General features: G+C 40.0%; 1 protein-coding gene across 1 annotated transcript in view; it reads left to right on the top strand.

Annotated features, from left to right (window-relative positions):
* Positions 1-23,302, top strand: part of LOC126199658 (pyruvate dehydrogenase E1 component subunit alpha, mitochondrial-like) — a 97,688-nt gene that overhangs the window by 25,452 nt on the left and 48,934 nt on the right. Inside the window, exons 2-5 of the mRNA XM_049936590.1 lie at positions 5,068-5,133; positions 5,228-5,401; positions 5,497-5,715; positions 17,104-17,352. Of these exons, the coding sequence (XP_049792547.1) occupies positions 5,068-5,133; positions 5,228-5,401; positions 5,497-5,715; positions 17,104-17,352 (708 nt within the window). The remainder of the gene's footprint in view (positions 1-5,067; positions 5,134-5,227; positions 5,402-5,496; positions 5,716-17,103; positions 17,353-23,302) is intronic.

Here is a 23,302-nt window from a genome sequence, read left to right on the forward strand (position 1 = left end):
ATTCCTTGGACACTTATTTCGATGTCAGCCATTTTTTCATTTGTGCGAGGATTTAGAGAAGGAACTGCAGTGCGGTCTTCCTCTGTGAAACAGCTTTGGAAAAAGGTGTTTAGTATTTCAGCTTTACGCGTGTCATCCTCTGTTTCAATGCCATCATCATCCCGGAGTGTCTGGATATGCTGTTTCGAGCCACTTACTGATTTAACATAAGACCAGAACTTCCTAGGATTTTCTGTCAAGTCGGTACATAGAATTTTACTTTCGAATTCACTGAACGCTTCTCGCATAGCCCTCCTTACGCTAACTTTGACATCGCTTAGCTTCTGTTTGTCTGAGAGGGTTTGGCTGCGTTTAAACTTGGAGTGAAGCTCTCTTTGCTTTCGCAGTAGTTTCCTAACTTCGTTGTTGTACCACGGTGGGTTTTTCCCGTCCCTCACAGTTTTACTCGGCATGTGCCTGTCTAAAACACATTTTACGATTGCCTTGAACTTTTTCCATAAACACTCAACATTGTCAGTGTCGGAACAGAAATTTTCGTTTTGATCTGTTAGGTAGTCTGAAATCTGCCTTCTATTACTCTTGCTAAACAGATAAACCTTCCTCCCTTTTTTTATATTCCTATTAACTTCCATATTCAGGGATGCTGCAATGGCCTTATGATCACTGATTCCCTGTTCTGCACTTACAGAGTCGAAAAGTTCGGGTCTGTTTGTTATCAGTAGGTCCAAGATGTTATCTCCACGAGTCGGTTCTCTGTTTAATTGCTCGAGGTAATTTTCGGATAGTGCACTCAGTATAATGTCACTCGATGCTCTGTCCCTACCACCCGTCCTAAACATCTGAGTGTCCCAGTCTATATCTGGTAAATTGAAATCTCCACCTAAGACTATAACATGCTGAGGAAATTTATGTGAAATGTATTCCAAATTTTCTCTCAGTTGTTCTGCCACTAACGCTGCTGTCTCGGGAGGTCGCTAAAAGGAGCCAATTATTAACCTAGCTCGGTTGTTGAGTGTAACCTCCACCCATAATAATTCACAGGAACTATCCACTTCTACTTCACTACAGGATAAACTACTACTAACAGCGACGAACACTCCACCACCGGTTGCATGCAATCTATCCTTTCTAAACACCGTCTGTACCTTTGTAAAAATTTCGGCAGAAGGTTCCAAGCAGTCAAACAAAGGTGATCTTCCCTTTCTCCACCTTGACATTCTTCCTCAGCGATGTCACCATGCTATACCCTCACCCAGACAATCTCCGTTTCACTGGGATGCACCATCAACAACCCCTCCACTGGCCAGCCGAAGGCAAATACCAACACCTCTGTCGAACTAGTGGACCAGGATCCTCCTATCTCTGAAGCTGGTCATTGTGAATGTTCTGGAACTTGGCAGCCACCTCTGTGACTGCCCCCTTATTTGACCCATCTCCTGTCATCGGACGTGGTTATTCTGCAATGAGTTTGCAACATAGGAGCCAATAGGTTTTAATTACAGCTCCTCTTGGGATCATACTCTCCTGTTGTTTCCTGCCTCCAGGAAACATAATTACACCCTCACGATCACTTTCACACCCCACACTTAAATTCAGTCTGTTTTGAACTTCCCCCAGAGGTTGAGACTCCGGATCATCAGGTAGTCATGTTGCTCATTAGAGATGACATGTATAGTCACAGTATTTCTTTGCATACCCATCTTCAAGTTGTTACTGTCTGTCTTTTCCTTCCTGGTTTCACCTTGTCTCTTTGCAACATCTACTTACCCTCATCTTCTGCTGTCACCAGGGCAGACATTTTGCAAGTTATTGCTCAACTTACTCCTCCATTTTTGCTGCGGCGATTTTGATGCCTGCCATTGCCTTTGGGGCTCTCCATGCCTCTGTCAGAGAGGCTCTCTCCTAGTAGATATCTTCAACCAGCTCAATCTAATCTGTTTGAACCTGGGTACACCCATATTTATTTTCGATTCCACGGACTTCTTTTCCAACTTGGACCTTTCAATATGTACTGCTCAGCTTGCTCATCGTCTCGAGTACTCTGTTCTCTCCAACACACACTCAAGTGACAATTTCCCATGTGTCATTTGTTTGTTAATGCCTATCCTATCTGTGAGGCAAACCAACTTGCAGCTATTCAAACTGACTGGCAGCTGTGCTCCTTACTGGCCACTTTCAATACAAGCCATTTCTTCTGCATTGGTGACCAGGTAGAATACCTTACAAGCACTATCCTTACAGCCACAGAATGTTGCATACCTCTCATATCTTTCTCGCACCAACATACCCCTGTCCACTGGTGGACTGAAGCATGCCGTGATGCAAACTGCACCTGGACACAAGCTATCTGCATTTTTAAACACCATCCCACAATGGTGAACTGTATCAGCTATCCATATAAACAGCTACATATGCAACATTACCAAATTTTCAGTGATAACAAAAAAGCTAGTTTGCTTTCTTTTCAAAGCTCTTTTAACAGCTTTACACCCTCTTCTGCTGTTTGGGATAATCTCTGATGGCTTTCAGAAACCCCAGTTCATTCCCCACTTTCTGATCTGACCATGGTGAACAATGTCATTGTAGATCATGTTGATATCTCCAACACCTTGGGCCGATATTTCGCAGACAATTTGAGTTTCACCTACCATCCTGCCTTCCTCCCTCCGAATCAGGTGGCAGAGGCAAGGACAGTATCTGTTTCATCCCATAACCGTGAATGTTACAATACTGCTTTTACTGAGGGAGCTTAAACATTCATTCTCTTCATCCCAGTCATCCGCTCCAGGACCAGATGGCATTAACATTCTGATGTTGCAACACCTATCTCTGGAGGGTTTAAGTTTTTTCCTCCATACATATAACTGCATTTGGATGTATGGCACATTTCCCAGTCACTGGTGTAACGCTATTGTCATTCCCATACCTAAGACTGGTAACGTCAAACACCTTCCTTCCATCTGGCGCCCAATTTCCCTCACCAGTAATGTCTTCAAGGTGATGGAACATATGATTAATGGTCAGCTAGTGTGGTTGCTCAAGTCTCAGAATCTCCTCACTAACCAGCGTGGATTCTGTAGGCATTACTCTGCAGTTGATCATCTTATCACTGTGTCAACTCATATTATGAACAGTTTTTTGTAGAATTGCCAAACTGTGGTCATATTTTTTGATTTGGAGAAGGCATATGACACTTGCTGGAGGACGGGTATCCTCCATATTATGCAAGAGTATGGCTTCCCGGTCACCTGCCCCTTTTTGTCTGGGAATTTTTAAAAGATTGTGTTTTTAAGGTATTTGTGGACTTGGTTCTGTTGGACACTTTTATTTAAGAGAACGGGATGACTCAGAGTTCCGTGCTCAGTATCGTATTATTTGCCATAATCATTAACACTATTGTCTCCCACCAGGTATATCAGCCTCTCTTTTCATTGATGACATTTCTATCTTCTGCAGCTCTTAATGAACCCCTCTACTTGAGCAGAGTCTTCAGGAATGTCTGGATCATGTCTATTCATGGAGCATTGACAATGGATTCCGGGTTTCTGCTGATAGTACTGTCTGTGTTAATTTCTGGCAGTGCCAGGAATTTCTCCCCCATCCCTATATCTCGGTCCATTCCCTCTTCTGTTGGTCTTCCCACATCTCTTACTGCTCGCAACCCTTGACAGTGCGCAACTTCCTGATCATGTGTCCATTTCTTAACTGTTTACATTCAAATCTGTGTTTGCCCTCAACTTTGTTAGATGTTTTAGCTGAAGACACGCATTCTGTTGATTGTGTCTTAGTTTTTATTCACTGCAGCAGCATGGCGAAGCAAATTTGATACCCCCGATTGGGACATCCACCATCTCGATGATGATTTGATAAATTTTCGCTATGGACCTCCTTGTCCTTACCTGCTTATCTTTTAAAGTTGCTTGATTGCATTTTTGCTTTTTCACCTCAGGTTATTACGTAGTACTTGTTTTTTCTTACATTATGACGCGGGCACTTATGACCTTAGCAGTTTTGCACTGTAAAGCACCAGCCAACAGAACTATCATTAGTTTTTTTAATGTCCTCTATTTTATCTTCTACAAATGTTGATATAAAGAGACCATGACAATCATTTATAATAATATTCACTTTTATTGATAACTTAATTCATGACAAGCAAGGAAAAGTTCCCTCATAATCATAAACGTATTTTTCTGGTTTTCACTTAAGGCATTTGGTACCTACATGCTAGATTTTTTAACATTGTTCATAAAATATGAATGTAACATTGTTACATTCCTCTGTGTAACTGTGAGCTTGGTACTTGAAATAGCAGATCAGACGTGAAATGGTGAATAGTGGTCCAAAAATGCTGCTGTGTTGACAGACATAAATTCCACATTAAAAATATATGCAGCAACCTTTAATGTTGCATTTTATTGCTTGATTTTTCTCTTAACCTTGCAATAAAATAAAAATATCATCATATTTGTGTGGATACGCATTCTTAAAGAAATGTATTTCATTAGAATTTGTTCACAAAAATTTGCACTTCATGAAATTTGTTTGTGATACTGTGCAAAGTAAATGTGTGTTTGTTCCCCACTAGTTGAAACTGCCAAGTAATGAGTTATCAAACAATGGAAAATCCATGGTGGAATGTAACAATATTAGAGAAGGAAAGTTGCTAATCACCATATAACGGAGATGCCGAGTTGTGGTAGGCACAGCAAAAAAGTGGTGGTTTCAGTTGTCTGAGACTGCAGACGTGTATGCAAGTTGTGTTTGCGTGAGTGTGTGTGTGCGTGTGTGTGTACGTGTGTCTATTGCTGACAAAGGCCTTAATGGCCGAAAGCTATAATTGTGTGGATCTTTTTGTCGTGCCTATCGCAACTCGGCATCTCCGCTATATGGTCAGTAGCAACTTTCCTCTCCAATAAAGTAGTGAGTTGTGTTATTCTTCTTTACTGTAGAGTTGCCTCTTTGTGCACAACTGGGTATTCTGTGTGCAGAGTGATGGTTTTTTATTGTGCTGGCAGCCAATTTTTTACATTAGACCATAATAAATGTCCTCCCTCTCTTTTTCAGAAAGCTCTTTCATCATTTTTTGGAAGCAAGAGCAATTTTGCAACTAAAGCAGACTTTGAAACAAAGGTACAGTACTGCATTAATAAGAATTATATAAATTATGCTGAATACCTGTGTCAAGCCTTCTAAAGCTGTCTTTAATGCCACAAATATATTTTAGCCATTTCGTCTACACAAACTCGATTCTGGCCCAACTACAAAAGTTAGTGTGACACGTGATGAAGCACTTACGTTGTATAAGCATATGCACGTTATCCGTCGTATGGAATCGGCTGCAGGCAATTTATACAAGGAAAAAATTGTACGCGGATTTTGTCACTTGTATTCTGGTCAGGTATGGTTAATAAAGAAAATTTATCTTGTGTTTGTGTACTAGGAGACTAATATTTGACTTGTGGTGCCTTACCATGAATTCTTACACCTTTGTAGGAGGCAGTTGCAGTGGGAATGAAAGCTGCTCTCAGGCCACAGGACAGTGTAATCACTGCCTACAGAGCTCATGGTTGGACTTACCTGATGGGAATTCCACCATCAGCCGTTCTGTCAGAGCTTACGGGGAGGAAGTCAGGCTGTGCAAGAGGAAAAGGAGGATCTATGCACATGTATGCCGATAACTTCTATGGTGGAAATGGAATTGTTGGAGCTCAAGTTAGTAAGCTTTTTTGAATTTTCTGCTATATATTTATATCTAAAAACAGAGATGATGTGACTTACCATACGAAATCACTGGCAGGTCGATAGATACACAAACAAACACATACATACACACCAAATTCAAGCTTTCGCAACCAATGGTTGTTTCGTCAGGAAAGAGGGAAGGAGCGAAGCAACCGTTGGTTGCGAAAGCTTGAATTTTGTGTGTACGTATGTGTGTGTTTGTGTATCTATCTACCTGCCAGCGCTTTCGTATGGTAAGTCACATCATCTTTGTTTTCAGATACATTTTCCCGCGTGGAATGTTTCCCTCTATTATATCCCTACTATATATTTATGTTTACCATGACTCTTAACAATTTAGTTTCATTAGGTCGCCTCCAAATTTGCAACTTTCTAACGCTCTGATGCTTTGAACAAAGTAACAAAACACAATTTGTTCATCAAATTCATATGCATTTATCAATTAGTAAGTGGTTTTGCTATGATTTATGTTCATTCTGAAGAAAAAAAATATTTTTAGCATTAGAAAACAGAGACAAATTGACACATCAGATTGATGCCTTATTCATATCTTTTTCCCCAGTCTCTTAAAATTTTTAAAGGAACAATTTGGAATTTGAATGTGTGTACTTTCCCCTGTTTGGAATAACTCATTCATCAAGTAGGGATTCGTGCATCACTGCTAGATTGTAACTGCCATTCTAATGGACCATTGTCGCAAGCCAACTGCTTCTCCTTAGAAGTAAGCCATCTTGTATTTTCTGTTGTAGCAAAGTTCTTGTAGACTGCAAATATTTTAGGATTAAAGAAAGCTTTTAGCTTTTGATGGACACACACAAATGAAGGAAAACTTACTAGCTTTGTTATCCTTGGATGAGCTAGAGTATGCACATGCATGTGCCTTTGTCGTGAAACAACCAAAGCTATCTGTTGGTGGCAACAAGGCACGCACCGTCCCGCCACGCAGCAGTTCACTGCCGATAGTTATCGTTCTATAAACTTTCCCATGTTGGCTACATCATAGAAGGCAGACAAAACCAAGCAAGCTCCAGACAGTTACTGCCCCCTCAGTTCCTGATTTGTGCCCAAACAAATGGAGGACCATTTCTCTCTACCAATCCATTGTTATTTGTGGAAAATATTGAAAACATATTTGGGAAGCTGTCTTCTTTCAGCAGATTATGGAGTGGTTCCATTTTAGTCAAGATGACAGATCTTACACATTCCTTGACAACACACTCTTATTGACAACACAGTGATGTACCATTTCCCATCACACTCCATAAAAACATCAACATGCAACGTGGATTAATTTTTCTCTGGGAGTTAATGCTGCCGACAGACTGACTATGCGAACACTTGGAGAGGTGAGGGGTCCACTTCACGCATTGTGATCTGTCACCAGTGGGTATGGAACTACATCAATGGACATGGATTCGGAATCAAACGGCATGGGGGGGGGGGGGGGGGAGCTAATTCCTGTGGGGTCAACATAGAAGCCTTCTCCTCAGATTATATCTTCTTCTCTTCAACTTTTGGTGGTCAAGATTCTTGTGAGGCGTTATCTGCTGCTGTTTCTCAGATGAATCAGATCATCTCTACTAGTGAAGAAATTGTCAAAGTACACACAATGATTCTCGGGTTTTCCAATGCAGTCCAGCATGGTTAGGACTACTCTTGATCCCAATAGTAGGTCATCCCTTGCAGTATCTTCTGGATCCTTTCCACAGTACAAATCAAATTTGAAACAGTAGCCAGTTGCTCCACAAAGAGACCACAACTTATAGCCAAATCTAATAAGCTTGCCTCAGATAAACTGTTTCAGCCCACTTCGTCCGTAGTATTTGACTATCATTTCATCAATTGACAAATTTCCTCAATTATTCCAAATTTTTGAAAAGATTCATTTATCATTTTCAAGAGAGGTCTAATTTTGAATCTGCGGTCGTGTTTGTTTTCATTGGCTAAGTCATTATCTTGAAAATGAAGCAATGTTTTCAACTTCTGATATTTATTCCTTGACATAGTTGTTTTTATAATTGGTATGCCCACATCTTCATCTTCAGACCAGTATAGCTTCTCGGCAGGGAGCTTATGGTAGCCAGCAAAAAGAAGAAATCTGACAATGACCTTCATTTCTTCAACTGTGAGGATAAAATCGTGCATCTCTCACAGTTTCTTTCACTATGAACTGGTATATGTTTTCGTTCATCAGTTCTTCAAACATCTCCTTCGGAGTCAAGGAGGAAAGTTGTTCCTTCAGTTCCTCTCCCTTTTTGCTGATGTCATGCTCACTAGTTTGAGACAGCCTTGTATAAACTGGAGGTGTCATTTTCCAATTGCTTTTCTCATCAGTAAGATGTCTCTTCTTCCATTTACTTCTGGAAACTTGGGATGTACTTGGCAGTGAAGTTTTACATACAGTTTCTTCGTTATTCTCTGATGATGGAACATAATGTAATTCAATAGCCCCTGTCACATCTGAGACTTCCACGGTTCCAGTAACATCGTCTGGACCTTCTTCTTCATCGGTCATACAGTCTACTTCAGGAGGACATACAGTGATATCAATATGGTCCTGATCATCTGACACCGCATTATAGAATGCGTCACTGTTTATTATTTCTTCATTAGTGAGGTATCTATCTGATCTGAAGGCCATTATAATCTATGTAAAATGAAATGAAATAAAATGTAATAACATAAAGTGAAATGAAAGAATAATACATCAGCACAAACTACAGAAAATCCATCTGGAACTGTATTATTTACTAATGGGTAACATATTCATAAATATACTTTCATAATACGCTGTAAATTTCAAAGTAACTTCATATCCTGTAATATATATAACAGGGGTCATTACTTACCTCAGCAACAAAATCTGGTAAAATTACCATGTTCTAAATAGAAAATACATCAGCAGTAGCAGAGTTTCATATTCGAACGTGCAGCAGTACAAATAACTGAAATGATAACACCAAGTCTCAGTGTCCTATTTCGAGTACACCAAATTTTATAACAATGGAAAACAAAGAAGATAACTCCAATTGAGCTAACAATGCAAGTAGTTTAAAAGACACATTGTTGACTATAATTAATCTCAAAAAGATCTTTGCCACATATTTCAAATATGACTAAATTGTCGATAAAGTAAATACCTGTAATAACGAAAAGTGTGCCTTAGTATTCAGTAATCAGTTAATGGCAGGATTATTGCTTTTAATTTCCTGTAAGCATACATTTGTTATAAAAAGCATCAACAAATGACGTATAACAGTAATAGTTGCAAATTAATAATTTATTGTGTATTTATAAATAAATATGTGCTCTGTCCTCAAAATAGGACACTGGTACTTAATGGGTTAATTTTCTTCAAAGAAGAGGCTTTGTGTTAATTTCTATTGTCCATGTCACCCTTTTCAGCTGCACATTCTTAAAATGAGGGACATTGTTCTCAATTTTAAAAGTTCATTCACGCTTCCAGGCATCTCATTTGATGAGTGTTGGACACAGTTACCCCATCTGAAGAAAATAAATGCCAAATGCTAAAGGCATCCAGTCCTGCCTTGACTACAGATGCAGGGTTTACAACTCAGTTAGATCATCTTATTGTAAAAAATCATTGCTGTACATGAGGGGATTTGGTTGGCAACAGGAGTATACAGAATCAATCAAACTCACAGCCTCTGGTGAGCCACTACTCTTCATACAGTGGCAGAGCTTCGTGGTGTAACATGTGTGCAGCCTACTCTAGGCCCCAGTCAGTAGCATTCCATACTGTTGCTCCCCATTCAGTGGAGCAGCGAATATTGACAGCATGATGTAGTGGCTCTTACTGCGAATCAGAGTCCTGTGCTTCGTAGTGATTCATGTCGCTGACTGCCCTGGTGCGTAAGGAGACAAGAATTATTTTAGATTTATCAAATTACAAAAATAATTATACCCTAGGCTGTGTTTAAATCAATGTATTCCAGAATTTTAGCCAAGCATTGCAACTGTGTTGTAGTTTACACTGATGGGTCTGAGCAGGAAGAGTCTATTGGCTGTGCTTTATTTCCAGAGTATGCTCTCAAGATTTGATTAGCTGATACATTCACATTGTATGGTGCTGAATTATATGCGATCTTGAGGATACTGAAGCTGATGCAAAGTAATCATACTACCTAATTCCTTATCTGCACGAACTTGCAAGTGCCTTTGAGCCTACGCATCATGTGTGTCAAACGGAGAGGTATATGTAGATAATTCACGGCTCTCTTTTCCTGTTAGAGATGCAAGGCAAGGAGGTGTCATTCCAGTGCATACCGTGGCACATGGGAAGTCAGGGTAATGAAGCAGCTATGGATGCCGGATTGGAAAGTACAATTTCCAAATGTGCTGACCCTACACATACAGTCACCTCAACATGAAGATAGTTACCTTGCTGTTGAGGCACAGAATCATGTGTGTGTGCAAGGAATAATGGTTAGGATTGAGGAGCAACATACTGTGATCATTAAAACAAATAAAACAGTCATTGCTTTCCTCCTTCCAGCTGCTGCAGCAGGAGGAAAGTACTCTTTAATGTGCCTCTGTGTAGGGCACTGTACTGTGAAATGTGGATTCCTCCTCTGATGGGAGGATCCATCAGTATTAATGCTTATGCTGTACAGATATCTGTGTGAATTTTAGCTCGATGTATTTTATGCCAAGATATAAGGGTTGCAACCCATTTTCAAGTTGACCTGCCATCTTCAAATAGATGATGAATCAAATTTAGTTTGTGTTTTAATAAATTGTGTTATGTCCAACCTTTTACATAGCTTCTCAGGTAAACGATTTTAATTTGTCTTTAGGGTGATAGCTCCATCTTCTACATTTCCACTGATTAAACAGGCACAGTTCCTGATAATACAATTTGGCTTTTGTCTAGTTATAGTCTGTGTATAGAGACATTTGTCTGTAATTATTTTAGTAAGGGTGCTGATCACCTTGCTGTTGAGCATCCTGTACATGTTGCCGCCGCCGCCGCCACCACCACCACCACCACCACCACCACCACCACCACGGTTCACACAGACATAATCAGGGAATGGATTCCCCTGCATAACACATCGGGAGCCATAGAAGTGCAAGTGCAAAAGATCCCAGTGATCACCATTTGTAGCATTTATTTACCTCCAGGCAGGGCACTTACTTACATTGAGATGACCACCTTCATCCACGAGTTATATTCCCTTTCGTCCTTGGAGCTTGGAGATTCCCCTCAGGGGGAAGCACCATGTCGTCTGGTAGGAGTCTTCTGATTGACCAGCTTCTTTCCTGTCTTCATCTCTCTGTCGTCAAGGACAATACTCGTATCCACTTCAGTGCTGCCCTTGGCATCTTTTTTGCCATCAGCCATATGATCTCTTCACTAAATCTCATGGCTTTGCTAAAGTAGTAACTACATGATGATCTTTGTGATAGTGACAATTTGTGGTGATCCTGACACTTCCCTATCGCCACCCGACTGAGCATTTAACATGTCGAATTCTTCAAAGAGGCAACTGGCAGTTGTATACTTCTGTTGTACCTTCATATCCTCTGTCAGATTGCATTGACAAGGTACAAGGCACACGTGCGCGCGCGCGCACACACACACACACACACACACACACACACACACACACACACACACCTCAGTTAGTACCCGGACCATAATACATTTTAAGGGTCTGAATAGTATTTTCACAGTGGGGCTGTTGGCCATAAGAGTCCTTTGCTTAACAATACAAACCTTTCTAGGCTGCATTTTAATTTATAGTGAGTCAGTGAGCAGTCAAAAGGCTATTGACTGATGTTACTCTTGTCTCTCCATGGTATTGGCTGTTTATAATTTCTCTCTCACCTTATTTGTACTGCCTACTTTTGCATTTCTCTGGTCCCAAGTTGTATCCCAGGGAATAAACTGACCAACATTTGGCTAGAGAAGTGGTTACTCATCCAACATTCACTTTGATGATACTGCTTTTGGAAGGAACTCATCATGCCATTAACCCTGGATTTTTCTATATGTAATGCGACATCCCTCTGTATTGTTACGGAGCCTTGCAGACAGTAGCTTGCATCCTAGTGGAATGCCTCCCTCCTCCTGGCCCTCCATGCTAAGCGTGTTCTTCTGTGTTCTTTGCCTCTAATATTGGTGGCCGACTCATGGATAATTTAACTAGTTTTCCATTTTTGCCATAAAAGTTGTTTTTATTCTGTTTTCGAGGTGGGGGCTGGGTGTTTTGGGTTGGGGCATCTCCCACCAGGAGCTGGGTTTGGAGGACCCTCAACTTGACCTCATCTTCCAGCTGGCTTTGTCATCTCTTCTATTCTGTTTTAATCGTTTGTTATAAATAAACCAACAAACTGTCAGGCATAGAAAACTGCTGGATAAGTCACCTCACTGGTTGGAAGAAGGCAAGGGAATACCACCTCCAGTAGAAGCACAATAACTGAAGAAAGCATTGTGGTGTTCAAAACAACCATCAAGTTTAATTTAATGATTTCTTACCCATAGTTTATCACATCAAACATCTCAAGGAATGCTCTGCTTCTCAGTCTTTGCTAATAGTTCAGTGTTCGAAGCCTCACACCTATGGCCTTCCAGAAATCCCAGGTGGGAGAATTCCGTAAAACACATTAATATAGCTTGTTACTTCATAGTTTAAAATAGCTTGTTCCACCATAATGAAAGTTCATAATTAATGTATTCTACATCTACGTACATGGTTACTACACAATTCACAATTAGGTGTATGGCAGAGAGTTCATTGAACCACCTTTAAACTGTTTCTCCACCGTTCAACTCCCAGACAGCACATGGGAAAAACAAACACTTCAGTCTTTCTGTGCAGGCTCTAATTTCTCTGGTTTTATTATGATGATCATTTCTCTCTATGCAGGATGGTGTCATATTCAGAGAGAGATTTTCATATTCAGAGGAGAAAGTTGGTGAATGAAATTTCATGAGAAGGTTCTGCCACAGTGAAAAATGGCTTTGGTTTAATAATACCAATTCAGGTATTATATCTGTGGCACACTCTCCCCTATTTCAGGGTAATACAAAATGAGTTACACTTCATTGAGCTTTTTCGATGTCCTTCGTCAATCCTATCTGATGCAGATCCCACACTGCACAGCAGTACTCCAGAAGAGGGCAGACAGGTCTAGTGTAAGCAGCCATTTTGGTAGACGTGCTACATCATCTATTTGATCGTCCCAGTTTAAGTTATTCGTAACTGTAATCCACAAGTATTTAGTTGAATTCACAGTGACTTCATGCTTTTCATGATTTGCGTGATTTATATTGTAATTGAAATTTAGCAGATTCTTTTTAGTGTCATGTGAGTGACTTCATGCTTTTCATGATTTAGAGTCAATTGTCATTTGCGTGATTTATATTGTAATTGAAATTTAGCAGATTCTTTTTAGTGTCATGTGAGTGACTTCATGCTTTTCATGATTTAGAGTCAATTGTCATTTTTTGCACTGTACAGATATCTTGTCTAAATCATTTTGCAATTCATTTTGATCATCTGACTACTTTACTGTAAATGACGGCATCATCTGCAAACAATCTAAGAGGACTGCTCAGATTGTCTCCTAAATCATTTATGTATATCAGGAATAGCAGAGGGGCCTATAACACTTCTTTGGGGAACACCAGATATTATTTCTCTTTTACTCAATGACTGTGTCAGTTATTATGAACAGTGGCCTTTCTGGCAGGAAATCACAAATACAGTCACACAGCTGAGAGGATACTCATTCATAAAATATGAGTATATTTTGTATGTATTATTGGCTCTTATAATAAATTTTGGATTTACAGCTTTTGCAATCTTTTCTAGACAGTCAGTGTTTTCTTTTAAGATGTGGCTGTTATAAATTTTGCTTGTGTGAGACCTGAGTAGCTCCCAGCATATACAATGTTCAAATAACTTATGGGGATGCAGACAGGTGACATCATTGATAACCGTCGATATTGCCATTTTCAAGGCAAAACTGCAGCAAGTAAGTGTTGTGCAAGGGGACCTAAAAACTCTATTTTCAGATAATTCCGGAAAGATAAACAGTAGCACCAGCACAAACCGAAGCTGACGGGCACCAGAAATTGTCGGTAGTGAAGTTAATAACAAACAGTGGAGGTAGCATAAACTCTGCACCCCTGTTTTTTGAGGAGGGAAAGAGCAGTATTCCATGCAGAATTTAAACAAAACCCACCATCTCTGTTTGTAAGGTTACTTGCTAATTTAATTTAAACAGCTTCCTTAATAACACTATCCCAATAACTGGAAGTACATACCAGACTCCCATGTTGTTATATTCAATATGATGGGTGGTGCCAAGACAGTCTCCTGCAATAGTGGATAGGCTCCGCTGTTGTGTGTGTGTCTGCCACTTGCGCTTAGTACACTGGTCTTCCACAGTCCACAGTCCAACCAATAGGTGACAGCAAGGAATATGATAGATGCCTGCCTTGTGCTAACCAAGATCATCCTTTACAGAACCTAAAAGGACCATTATCTTGCATGGTAGACCAAAACATACTTCACATCATATTTCTGCAAAATATGGCCAATCCTGTTCAAAATGCTCCCTGTGTAAGGCAGACAGGCTGTAGACTTTGATGCCACTATGGTATTATCATCACTCATCCAGTGCACAGTTGGTTGACAGCACAATGCATGTCTGATCTGTCTTTCACTACAACCACTCTGGTGAAAGGTGACTTAGAGATTGACTAGCTCTCAGGATTCCAGATAACATGTGCCCTGTGAACCAAGGTTCCTGTTAAGCTGGTGACAAGTATCAGCTTATAGATGCAAATCAATGTGAGTATGCTTCATATAAGCAGTGTGTCCCACATACCATCCACCTTCCTCCTGACCAACACATCAAGGAAGGGAAGACAGCCTTCATTTTCCACCTCCATTATGAAACAAATATTCGAGTGGATTGAATTCAGGCATTCTAAAGTCATTAAAGTTCTCACTGTCATAAGGACAAACAATAGAAATGTTGTCTACATCTCTGATAGAACACACAGGTTTCAGGGCCGCCAACTCCAAGGCACGTTCCTCGAAATCTTCCATAAACAAATTTGGCAATAACAGGTGACAATGGGCTTCCCAACACAACTCCCATCTGTCTGTTCATAGTACTGTTCTTTGAATAATAAGTAAGTGGAAGGCTACACAGGCTGAAATAGATATGTTAATTCGGCACAAAACGTAACCTCAATCAGCTGTCTGTCTGATTCAGTGAATCATAGGATCAGTGCTGACCCCACAAAAGATGTTGAGTGAAAGATTAAAGGCCTCTTGAAGAAAAGTCTCTTATCACAGGAGACTGTAAAGAGTCTCAGTTCTTATTGCACTATTTGCCCTAGGTTATACGGTCTACCTAAGACCTACAAGGAAGGGGTACTTCGCCATCCGATTGTGAGTAACATTGGTGGTCTGGCATATCGTGTAGTAAAACACCTTGCCACTCTGTTGAACCATCAAGAACTCAGCAGATTTCTTACTTTAATTACAGGAAATGCATTTGAATGGCTGATATTCTAGTAAGTTTTGATGTGGTCTCTCTCTTCACTCATGTTCCTCTGTGTGACTTTTTACAGTTAATTGAGGTTAGGTTTGGTGCTGAATTAACTAACCTATTTCAAATGTATTGACTTCTACTTATTTTGTATTCAGTGACTAGTAATACGAGCAGACAGATGGAGTTGGGGGTGGAAAGCCCGTTGTCACCTATTATTGCTAATTTGTTTACAGAAGATTTTGAGGAATGTGCCTTGCAGCTGGGGGCATTGAATCCTGTGTGTTCTTTCATATATGTAGATGATACTTTTGTTGTTTGGCCTCATGACAGTGAGAATTTGAATGACTTTTTAGAACACACGAATTCAACCCACCCAAATATTTGTTTCATGATGGAGATGGAAAGGATGGCTGTCCCGTACCTGGGTTCATAGGCCACATGTCTTTTCAGACCATGAGAGTTTGTCAGACGAGTTAGCCCATCTTGAAGTCACCTTTCCTCAGAATAGTTATATTGAAAGACAGATCAGACATGCATTGTGCTATTAAACAACTGTGCACCTCGTGAGCGACAGTAATACCGAAGTGACACCAAAGTCTACGGACTTTTTGTCTTATGCAGGGAGCATTTTGAACAGGATTGGCCATATTTTGTAGAAATATCACGTCAAGTGTGTTTTTCGAACACCATATAAGATCACGGTCCTTTTAGGTTCCGTAGAGTGTGATCTTGGTTTGCATAAGGCTGGTGTTTACTGTATTTCTTGCAGTTGTGGCATGTCTTATATCGGTCACACTATCAGGACTGTGGACGACCAGTGTGCTGAGTATAAGTGGCACACACACTTATAACAGCTGACCAAATCTGCCATTGCAGAATGTTGTCTTGGAATCAGTCATCTTATGGAAATAGAACAACAGAGATATTCTAGGATGCACTTCCAGTTTTTGGGATAGTGTTATTAAGGAAGCTGTTGAAATTAATCTAACACACAAATTTATAAAGAGAGATTGTGGTTTTTGTTTAAATTCTGTATGGAATCCAGCTCATTTCCTTCCCAAAAAACAGAAGTACAGAATTTATGCTACCTCACCCATAGATTATTAATTTCACTATTGAAAATTTCTGCTGTTAGTAATCTTTGGTTTGTGATGGCATTAGTGTTTACAGCATTTTGTGTGTGTGTGTGTGTGTGTGTGTGTGTGTGTGTGTGTGTGTTTTATCTTCATGGAATTCTCTGAAAAGAACAATTTTAAATGCCCTTGCACAACATTTACTTGCTGCAATTTTGCCTTGAAACTGGCAATGTGTGGTCATGTCGAAATGGTGGTTGTCGATGGGATCACCCAGCTCCATTCCCATAAATTATTTGAACACTCTTGCTTGCATTTTCTGCTACTGAGATTAGACCTAATCTGTGGGAGTATTGTCATTGGTAATAAAGGTAAACCTCATACCATGATAATGGTCAGCTATGTGTGTAAACAAGTTGTCTATGCTGCCACCTCACCATCAGTGTCTTGGTCTAAAGATGGTTATTGATCAAAATTAGTCACTAAGTACAAAGAAAAAGTGTCTTGGACTGCTTTTAAAGATCACTTTTTGGTAAGTGTCTGAAATTATATATGTATCTGATGTTTATTTTAAAATACTAATCTGTTACTGGTTTTGTAGTATTAGTTCAAAATCTTTATAATTTATGGAAGAGCCAAGTCGAGCAATTTTATTTTCTTTTTTTCCACTTTTTGTTGGAAAGCAGCTTGATTGTAGCTGTAGCAGCAGTAATAATACACATCAACACTATTGTTTTTAATGCTACAGGTTCCCTTAGGCGTTGGAATTGCTTTTGCACACAAATACCAGGGCTCAGATGCCGTGTGTGTTGCTCTGTATGGTGATGGAGCTGCCAATCAAGGACAGATCTTTGAGGTTTACAATATGGCCAAACTCCTGAATATACCTTGTATATTTGTTTGTGAGAATAATGGCTATGGAATGGGAACAAGTGTAGAACGAGCATCTGCAAGTACAGCATATTATACAAGAGGAGACTACATTCCAGGATTATGGGTTAGTAAAATAAGTGAAGTAATTAATATGTGCAGCTGCAATCTTTCAGTTGCACAAATTTCAACGATACAGTGTTACCTTAGGAGCTTTATTGTTGTATCTTGCATATATCGGCACAAAATGTAATGCTGTGACTTCTGATGTCAGTTCAAAAAATGTTGCACAAGTAGTGGAGACTGGGAGAAAGGGATGGGACAATGATATTTGTAGATTCATGGACTGTATGGAATAGGGAATAGGAAAAGAGGTAATTGAGAATTGTTAAAGTGTCTGAGCGATAGTACGTGACGTGATTAAGTTAACTGAAGTTGTGTGATGGAGATGCTTGATGGTGAGGCACAGATAGTGAGATATGAAAATACTGCCAGTGAGTTTGTGGACTGTGAGCTTTATTGATTTGCCTGTTAATGGTAGTTTCAGAAATGATTATCTTGTGTGTGTGAGGTTTTTTGCAATGGAGGGGTTAAATGTGGTTTAAGCAGCCCATAGAAAATTTCTTGTTGCTATACTTTGTTTAAATGAAAAATGTTCATTTTCATATTAATCAAAAATGACTGATTTTACTTAGAAGGGGGTCAACGATTTGGCTCAGTGTGAATAGAAGCATGTAGCTGTCATCCATTTCAACTTCCTAGAATATCTCACCTGAGTGGTTCTTGGTCCACAGGAAAAGAGAAAACACACACTAAAAGATTTTGAAGTACAGTAGTTTTGAGCACTAATAATAAAGTCATTGGCATACTGCAGTGGTCAAGCGCACTGACTGTCAATTCTCCAGCTCGGCTACAACTTTCACTATTACAATGATTTTTTAAGTTTTTATTTATTCTTCATAATGTCACTGCCATTGGTTTGTAATTTTCTTGCATTCTTAAATCTTTCCCATGTTCCAGAGATGATGAATGCAATTTGGTATTTACAGTGCCACTCTGTTCTATTTCTTTCCTCCAAATTTGAGGATAATCTTGTTTTGTTTCCCCAATATTAGGAGTCATGATTTCAGTGATGGGAAAGTCCATTTTGGATGAACACCAGCAAAATCAGTGAGATTCTTCTTAGCAGCCAAGGATACCAAAATAAGAGATGAATGTTCATTAGGATTGCAATCATTATTGTTTATGTCTGTACTCAAAAAAGGAACCTGTTACTTATAAAATAGGGCTGCATACAGTAAAAGTGTGTATGAGGAAAAAGGGGAGGGGGGGGGGAGATATATATAGATTTACTATGAAATTATCATTTGCTGTTGTTGTTGTTGTTGTGGTCTTCAGTCCTGAGACTGGTTTGATGCAGCTCTCCATGCTACTCTATCCTGTGCAAGCTTCTTCATCTCCCAGTACCTACTGCAGCCTACATCCTTCTGAATCTGCTTAGTGTATTCATCTCTTGGTCTCCCTCTATGACTTTTACCCTCCACGCTGTCCTCCAATACTAAATTGGTGATCCCTCGATGTCTCAGAACATGTCCTACCAACCGATCTCTTCTTCTACTCAAGTTGTGCCACAAGCTCCCCAATTCTATTTAATACCTCCTCATTAGTTATGTGATCTACCCATCTAATCTTCAGCATTCTTCTGTAGCACCACATTTCGAAAGCTTCTATTCTCTTCTTGTCTAAACTATTTATCGTCCATGTTTCACTTCCATACGTGCCTACACTCCATACAAATACTTTCAGAAACGACTTCCTGACATTTAAATCTATACTCGATGTTAACAAATTTTTCTTCTTCAGAAACGCTTTCCTTGCCGTTGCCAGTCTACATTTTATATCCTCTCTACTTCGACTATCATCAGTTATTTTGCTCCCCAAATAGCAAAACTCTTTTACTACTTTAAGCGTCTCATTTCCTAATCTAATTCCCTCAGCATCACCCGACCCTATTCTTCTACATTCCATTATCCTCGTTTTCTTTTGTTGATGTTCATCTTATATCCTCCTTTTAAGACCCTGTCGATTCTGTTCAACTGCTCTTCCAAATCCTTTGCTGTCTCTGACAGAATTACTATGTCATCGGCGAACCTTAAAGTTTTTATTTCTTCTCCATAGGTTTTAATACCTACTCCGAATTTTTCTTTTGTTTCCTTTATTGCTTGCTCAATATACAGATTGAACAACATCGGGGATAGGCTACAACCCTGTCTCACTCCCTTCCCAACCACTGCTTCCCTTTCATACCCCTCAACTCTTATAACTGCCATCTGGTTTCTGTACAAATTGTAAATAGCTTTTCGCTCCCTGTATTTTACCCCTGCCACCTTCAGAATTTGAAAGAGAGTATTCCAATCAACATTGTCAAAAGCTTTCTCTAAGTCTACAAATGCTAGAAACGTAGGTTTCCCTTTCCTTAATCTTTCTTCTAAGATAAGTCATAGGGTCAGTAGTGCCTCACGTGTTCCAACATTTCTACGGAATCCAAACTGATCTTCCCCGAGGTCCGCTTCTACCAGTTTTTCCATTCGTCTGTAAAGAATTCGCGTTAGTATTTTGCAGCTGTGACTTATTAAACTGATAGTTCGGTAATTTTCACATCTGTCAACACCTGCTTTCTTTGGGATTGGAATTATTATATTCGTCTTGAAGTCTGAGGGTATTTCGCCTGTCTCATACATCTTGCTCACCAGATGGTAGAGTTTTGTCATGACTGGCTCTCCCAAGGCCATCAGTAGTTCTAATGGAATGTTGTCTACTCCCGGGGCCTTGTTTCGACTCAGGTCTTTCAGTGCTCTGTCAAACTCTTCATGCAGTATAATATCTCCCATTTCGTCTTCATCTACATCCTCTTCCATTTCCATAATATTGTCCTCAAGTACATCGCCCTTGTATAGATCCTCTATATACTCCTTCCACCTTTCTGCTTTCCCTTCTGCGCTTAGAACTGGTTTTCCATCAAAGCTCTTGATATTCATGCAAGTGGTTCTCCTTTCTCCAAAGGTCTCTTTAATTTTCCTGTAAGCAGTATCTATTTTACCCCTAGTGAGATAAGCCTCTACATCCTTACATTTCTCCTCTAGCCATCCCTGCTTAGCCATTTTGCACTTCTTGTAGTCTCATTTTTGAGATGTTGGTATTCCTTTTTGCCTGCTTCATTTACTGCATTTTTATATTTTCTCCTTTCATCAATTAAATTCAATATTTCTTCTGTTACCCAAGGGTTTCTACTAGCCCTCGTCATTTTACCTATTTGACCCTCTGCTGCCTTCACTATTTCATCCCTCAAAGCTACCCATTCTTCTTCTACTGTATTTCTTTCCCCCATTCTTGTCAATTGTTCCCTTATGCTCTCCCTGAAACTCTGTACAACCTCTGGTTCTTTCAGTTTATCCAGGTCCCATCTCCTTAATTTCCCACCTTTTTGCAGTTTCTTCAGTTTTAGTCTACAGTTCATAACCAATAGATTGTGGTCAGAGTCCACATCTGCCCCTGGAAATGTCTTACAATTTAAAACCTGGTTCCTAAATCTCTGTCTTACCCTTATATAATCTATCTGATACCTTTTAGTATCTCCAGGGTTCTTCCATGTATACAACCTTCTTTCATGATTCTTGAACCAAGTGTTAGCTATGATTAAGTTATGCTCTGCGCAAAATTCTACAAGACGGCTTCCTCTTTCATTTCTTAGCCCCAGTCCATATTCACCTACTATGTTTCCTTCTCTCCCTTTTCCTACTGACGAATTCCAGTCACCCATGACTATTAAATTTTCGTCTCCCTTCACTACCTGAATAATTTCTTTTATCTCATCATACATTTCATCAATTTCTTCGTCATCTGCAGAGCTAGTTGGCATATAAACTTGTACTACTGTAGTAGGCGTTGGCTTTGTGTCTATCTTGGCCACAATAATGCGTTCACTATCCTGTTTGTAGTAGCTTACCCGTACTCCTATTTTTTTATTCATTATTAAACGTACACCTGCATTACACCTATTTGCTTTTGTATTTATAACCCTGTATTCACCTGACCAAAAGTCTTGCTCCTCCTGCCACCGAACTTCACTAATTCCCACTATATCTAACTTGAACCTATCCATTTCCCTTTTTAAATTTTCTAACCTACCTGCCCGATTAAGGGATCTGACATTCCATGCTCCGATCCGTAGAACGCCAGTTTTCTTTCTCCTGATAACAATGTCCTGTTGAGTAGTCCCCGCCCGGAGATGGGGGACTAATTTACCTCCGGAATATTTTACCCAAGAGGACGCCATCATCATTTAATCATACAGTAAAGCTGCATGCCCTCGGGAAAAATTACGGCTGTAGTTTCCCCTTGCTTTCAGCCGTTCGCAGCACCAGAACAGCAAGGCCATTTTGGTTAGTGTTACAAGGCCAGATCAGTCAGTCATCCAGACTGTTGCCCCTGCAACTACTGAAAAGGCTGCTGCCCCTCTTCAGGAACCACACGTTTGTCTGGCCTCTCAACAGATACCCCTCCGTTGTGGTTGCACCTACGGTACAGCTATCTGTATCGTTGAGGCACGCAAGCCTCCCCACCAGCGGCAAGGTCCATGGTTCATGGGGGGATTATCATTTATAATTTTAAAAACCTGCTCTGCAGTTTCTCAACCCATAATTATTGCTATGGGATCTGCAGATTCAGATGAACTATGAGTGATCTTACATTTTTCTTTATAAATTGAAAGGGCACTGGTGAAATTTTTCTTAAAAGCTTTCATAAAAAGTTAAAGTCCGATGTGTTCATCAATCACTTCACTGGTAGAAAATTCTTGTTGAGTTTCCATTTTTGAACAAAATAATAAATTTTCATGCAAAATCACCAAAGGCCCTGGGTGAGAGGCTGTTCGCATCTGTAGAGTGTGTTAGAAAATGTCAGAAAACAGGTATAGTAAGGACCAACTGTAGGGTATTTGAAATGACTATCAGAGCCATGTGCTCTGAATGCACGAAAGTGAACTAAGAAACAGTTTGGAGTGGGGATATGACAACAGAATGTTGCTGTTGAAGGACAGATGTAATTACAGACCATCAAAAATGTATCATTTAAAATAGTTACTGCTCATATATCTAAAAACAAAGATGACGTGACTTACCAAATGAAAGTGCTGGCAGGTCGACAGACACACAAACAAACACAAACATACACACAAAATTCAAGCTTTCGCAACAAACTGTTGCCTCATCAAGAAAGAGGGAAGGAGAGGGAAAGACGAAAGGATGTGGGTTTTAAGGGAGAGGGTAAGGAGTCATTCCAATCCCGGGAGCGGAAAGACTTACCTTAGTCTGCTTGTGTCTGTATATGTGTGGATGGATATGTGTGTGTGTGTGTGTGTGTGTGTGTGTGTGTGTGTGTGTGTGTGTGTGTGTGTGTGCAAGTGTATACCCGTCCTTTTTTCCCCCTAAGGTAAGTCTTTCCGCTCCCGGGATTGGAATGACTCCTTACCCTCTCCCTTAAAACCCACATCCTTTCGTCTTTCACTCTCCTTCCCTCTTTCCTGATGAGGCAACAGTTTGTTGCGAAAGCTTGAATTTTGTGTGTATGTTTGTGTGTCTGTAGACCTGCCAGCACTTTCATTTGGTAAGTCACGTCATCTTTGTTTTTAGATATATTTTTCCTATGTGGAATGTTTCCCTCTATTATAATCATATAATTACTGCTCAGATATATTGTGTTGTTGTGGTTTTCAGTCCAGAGACTGGTTTGATGCAGCTGTCTATGCTGCTCTATCCCATGCAAGCTTCATCATCTCCCAGTGCCTATTGCAACCTACATCCTTCTGAATCTGCTTAGTGTATTCATCTCTTGGTCTCCTTCTGTGATTTTTACCCTCCACGGTGCCCTCCAATACTAAATTGGTGATCCCTTGATGCCTCAGAATATGCCCTACCAACCGATCCCTTCTTCTAGTCAAGTTGTGCCACAAATTTCTCTTCTCTCCAATTCTATTCAATACCTCCTCATTAGTTATGTGATCTACCCATCTAATCTTC

This window comes from Schistocerca nitens, chromosome 1 (genome assembly GCF_023898315.1).
Source record: "Schistocerca nitens isolate TAMUIC-IGC-003100 chromosome 1, iqSchNite1.1, whole genome shotgun sequence".
Classification (NCBI taxonomy): Eukaryota; Metazoa; Arthropoda; class Insecta; order Orthoptera; family Acrididae; genus Schistocerca; species Schistocerca nitens.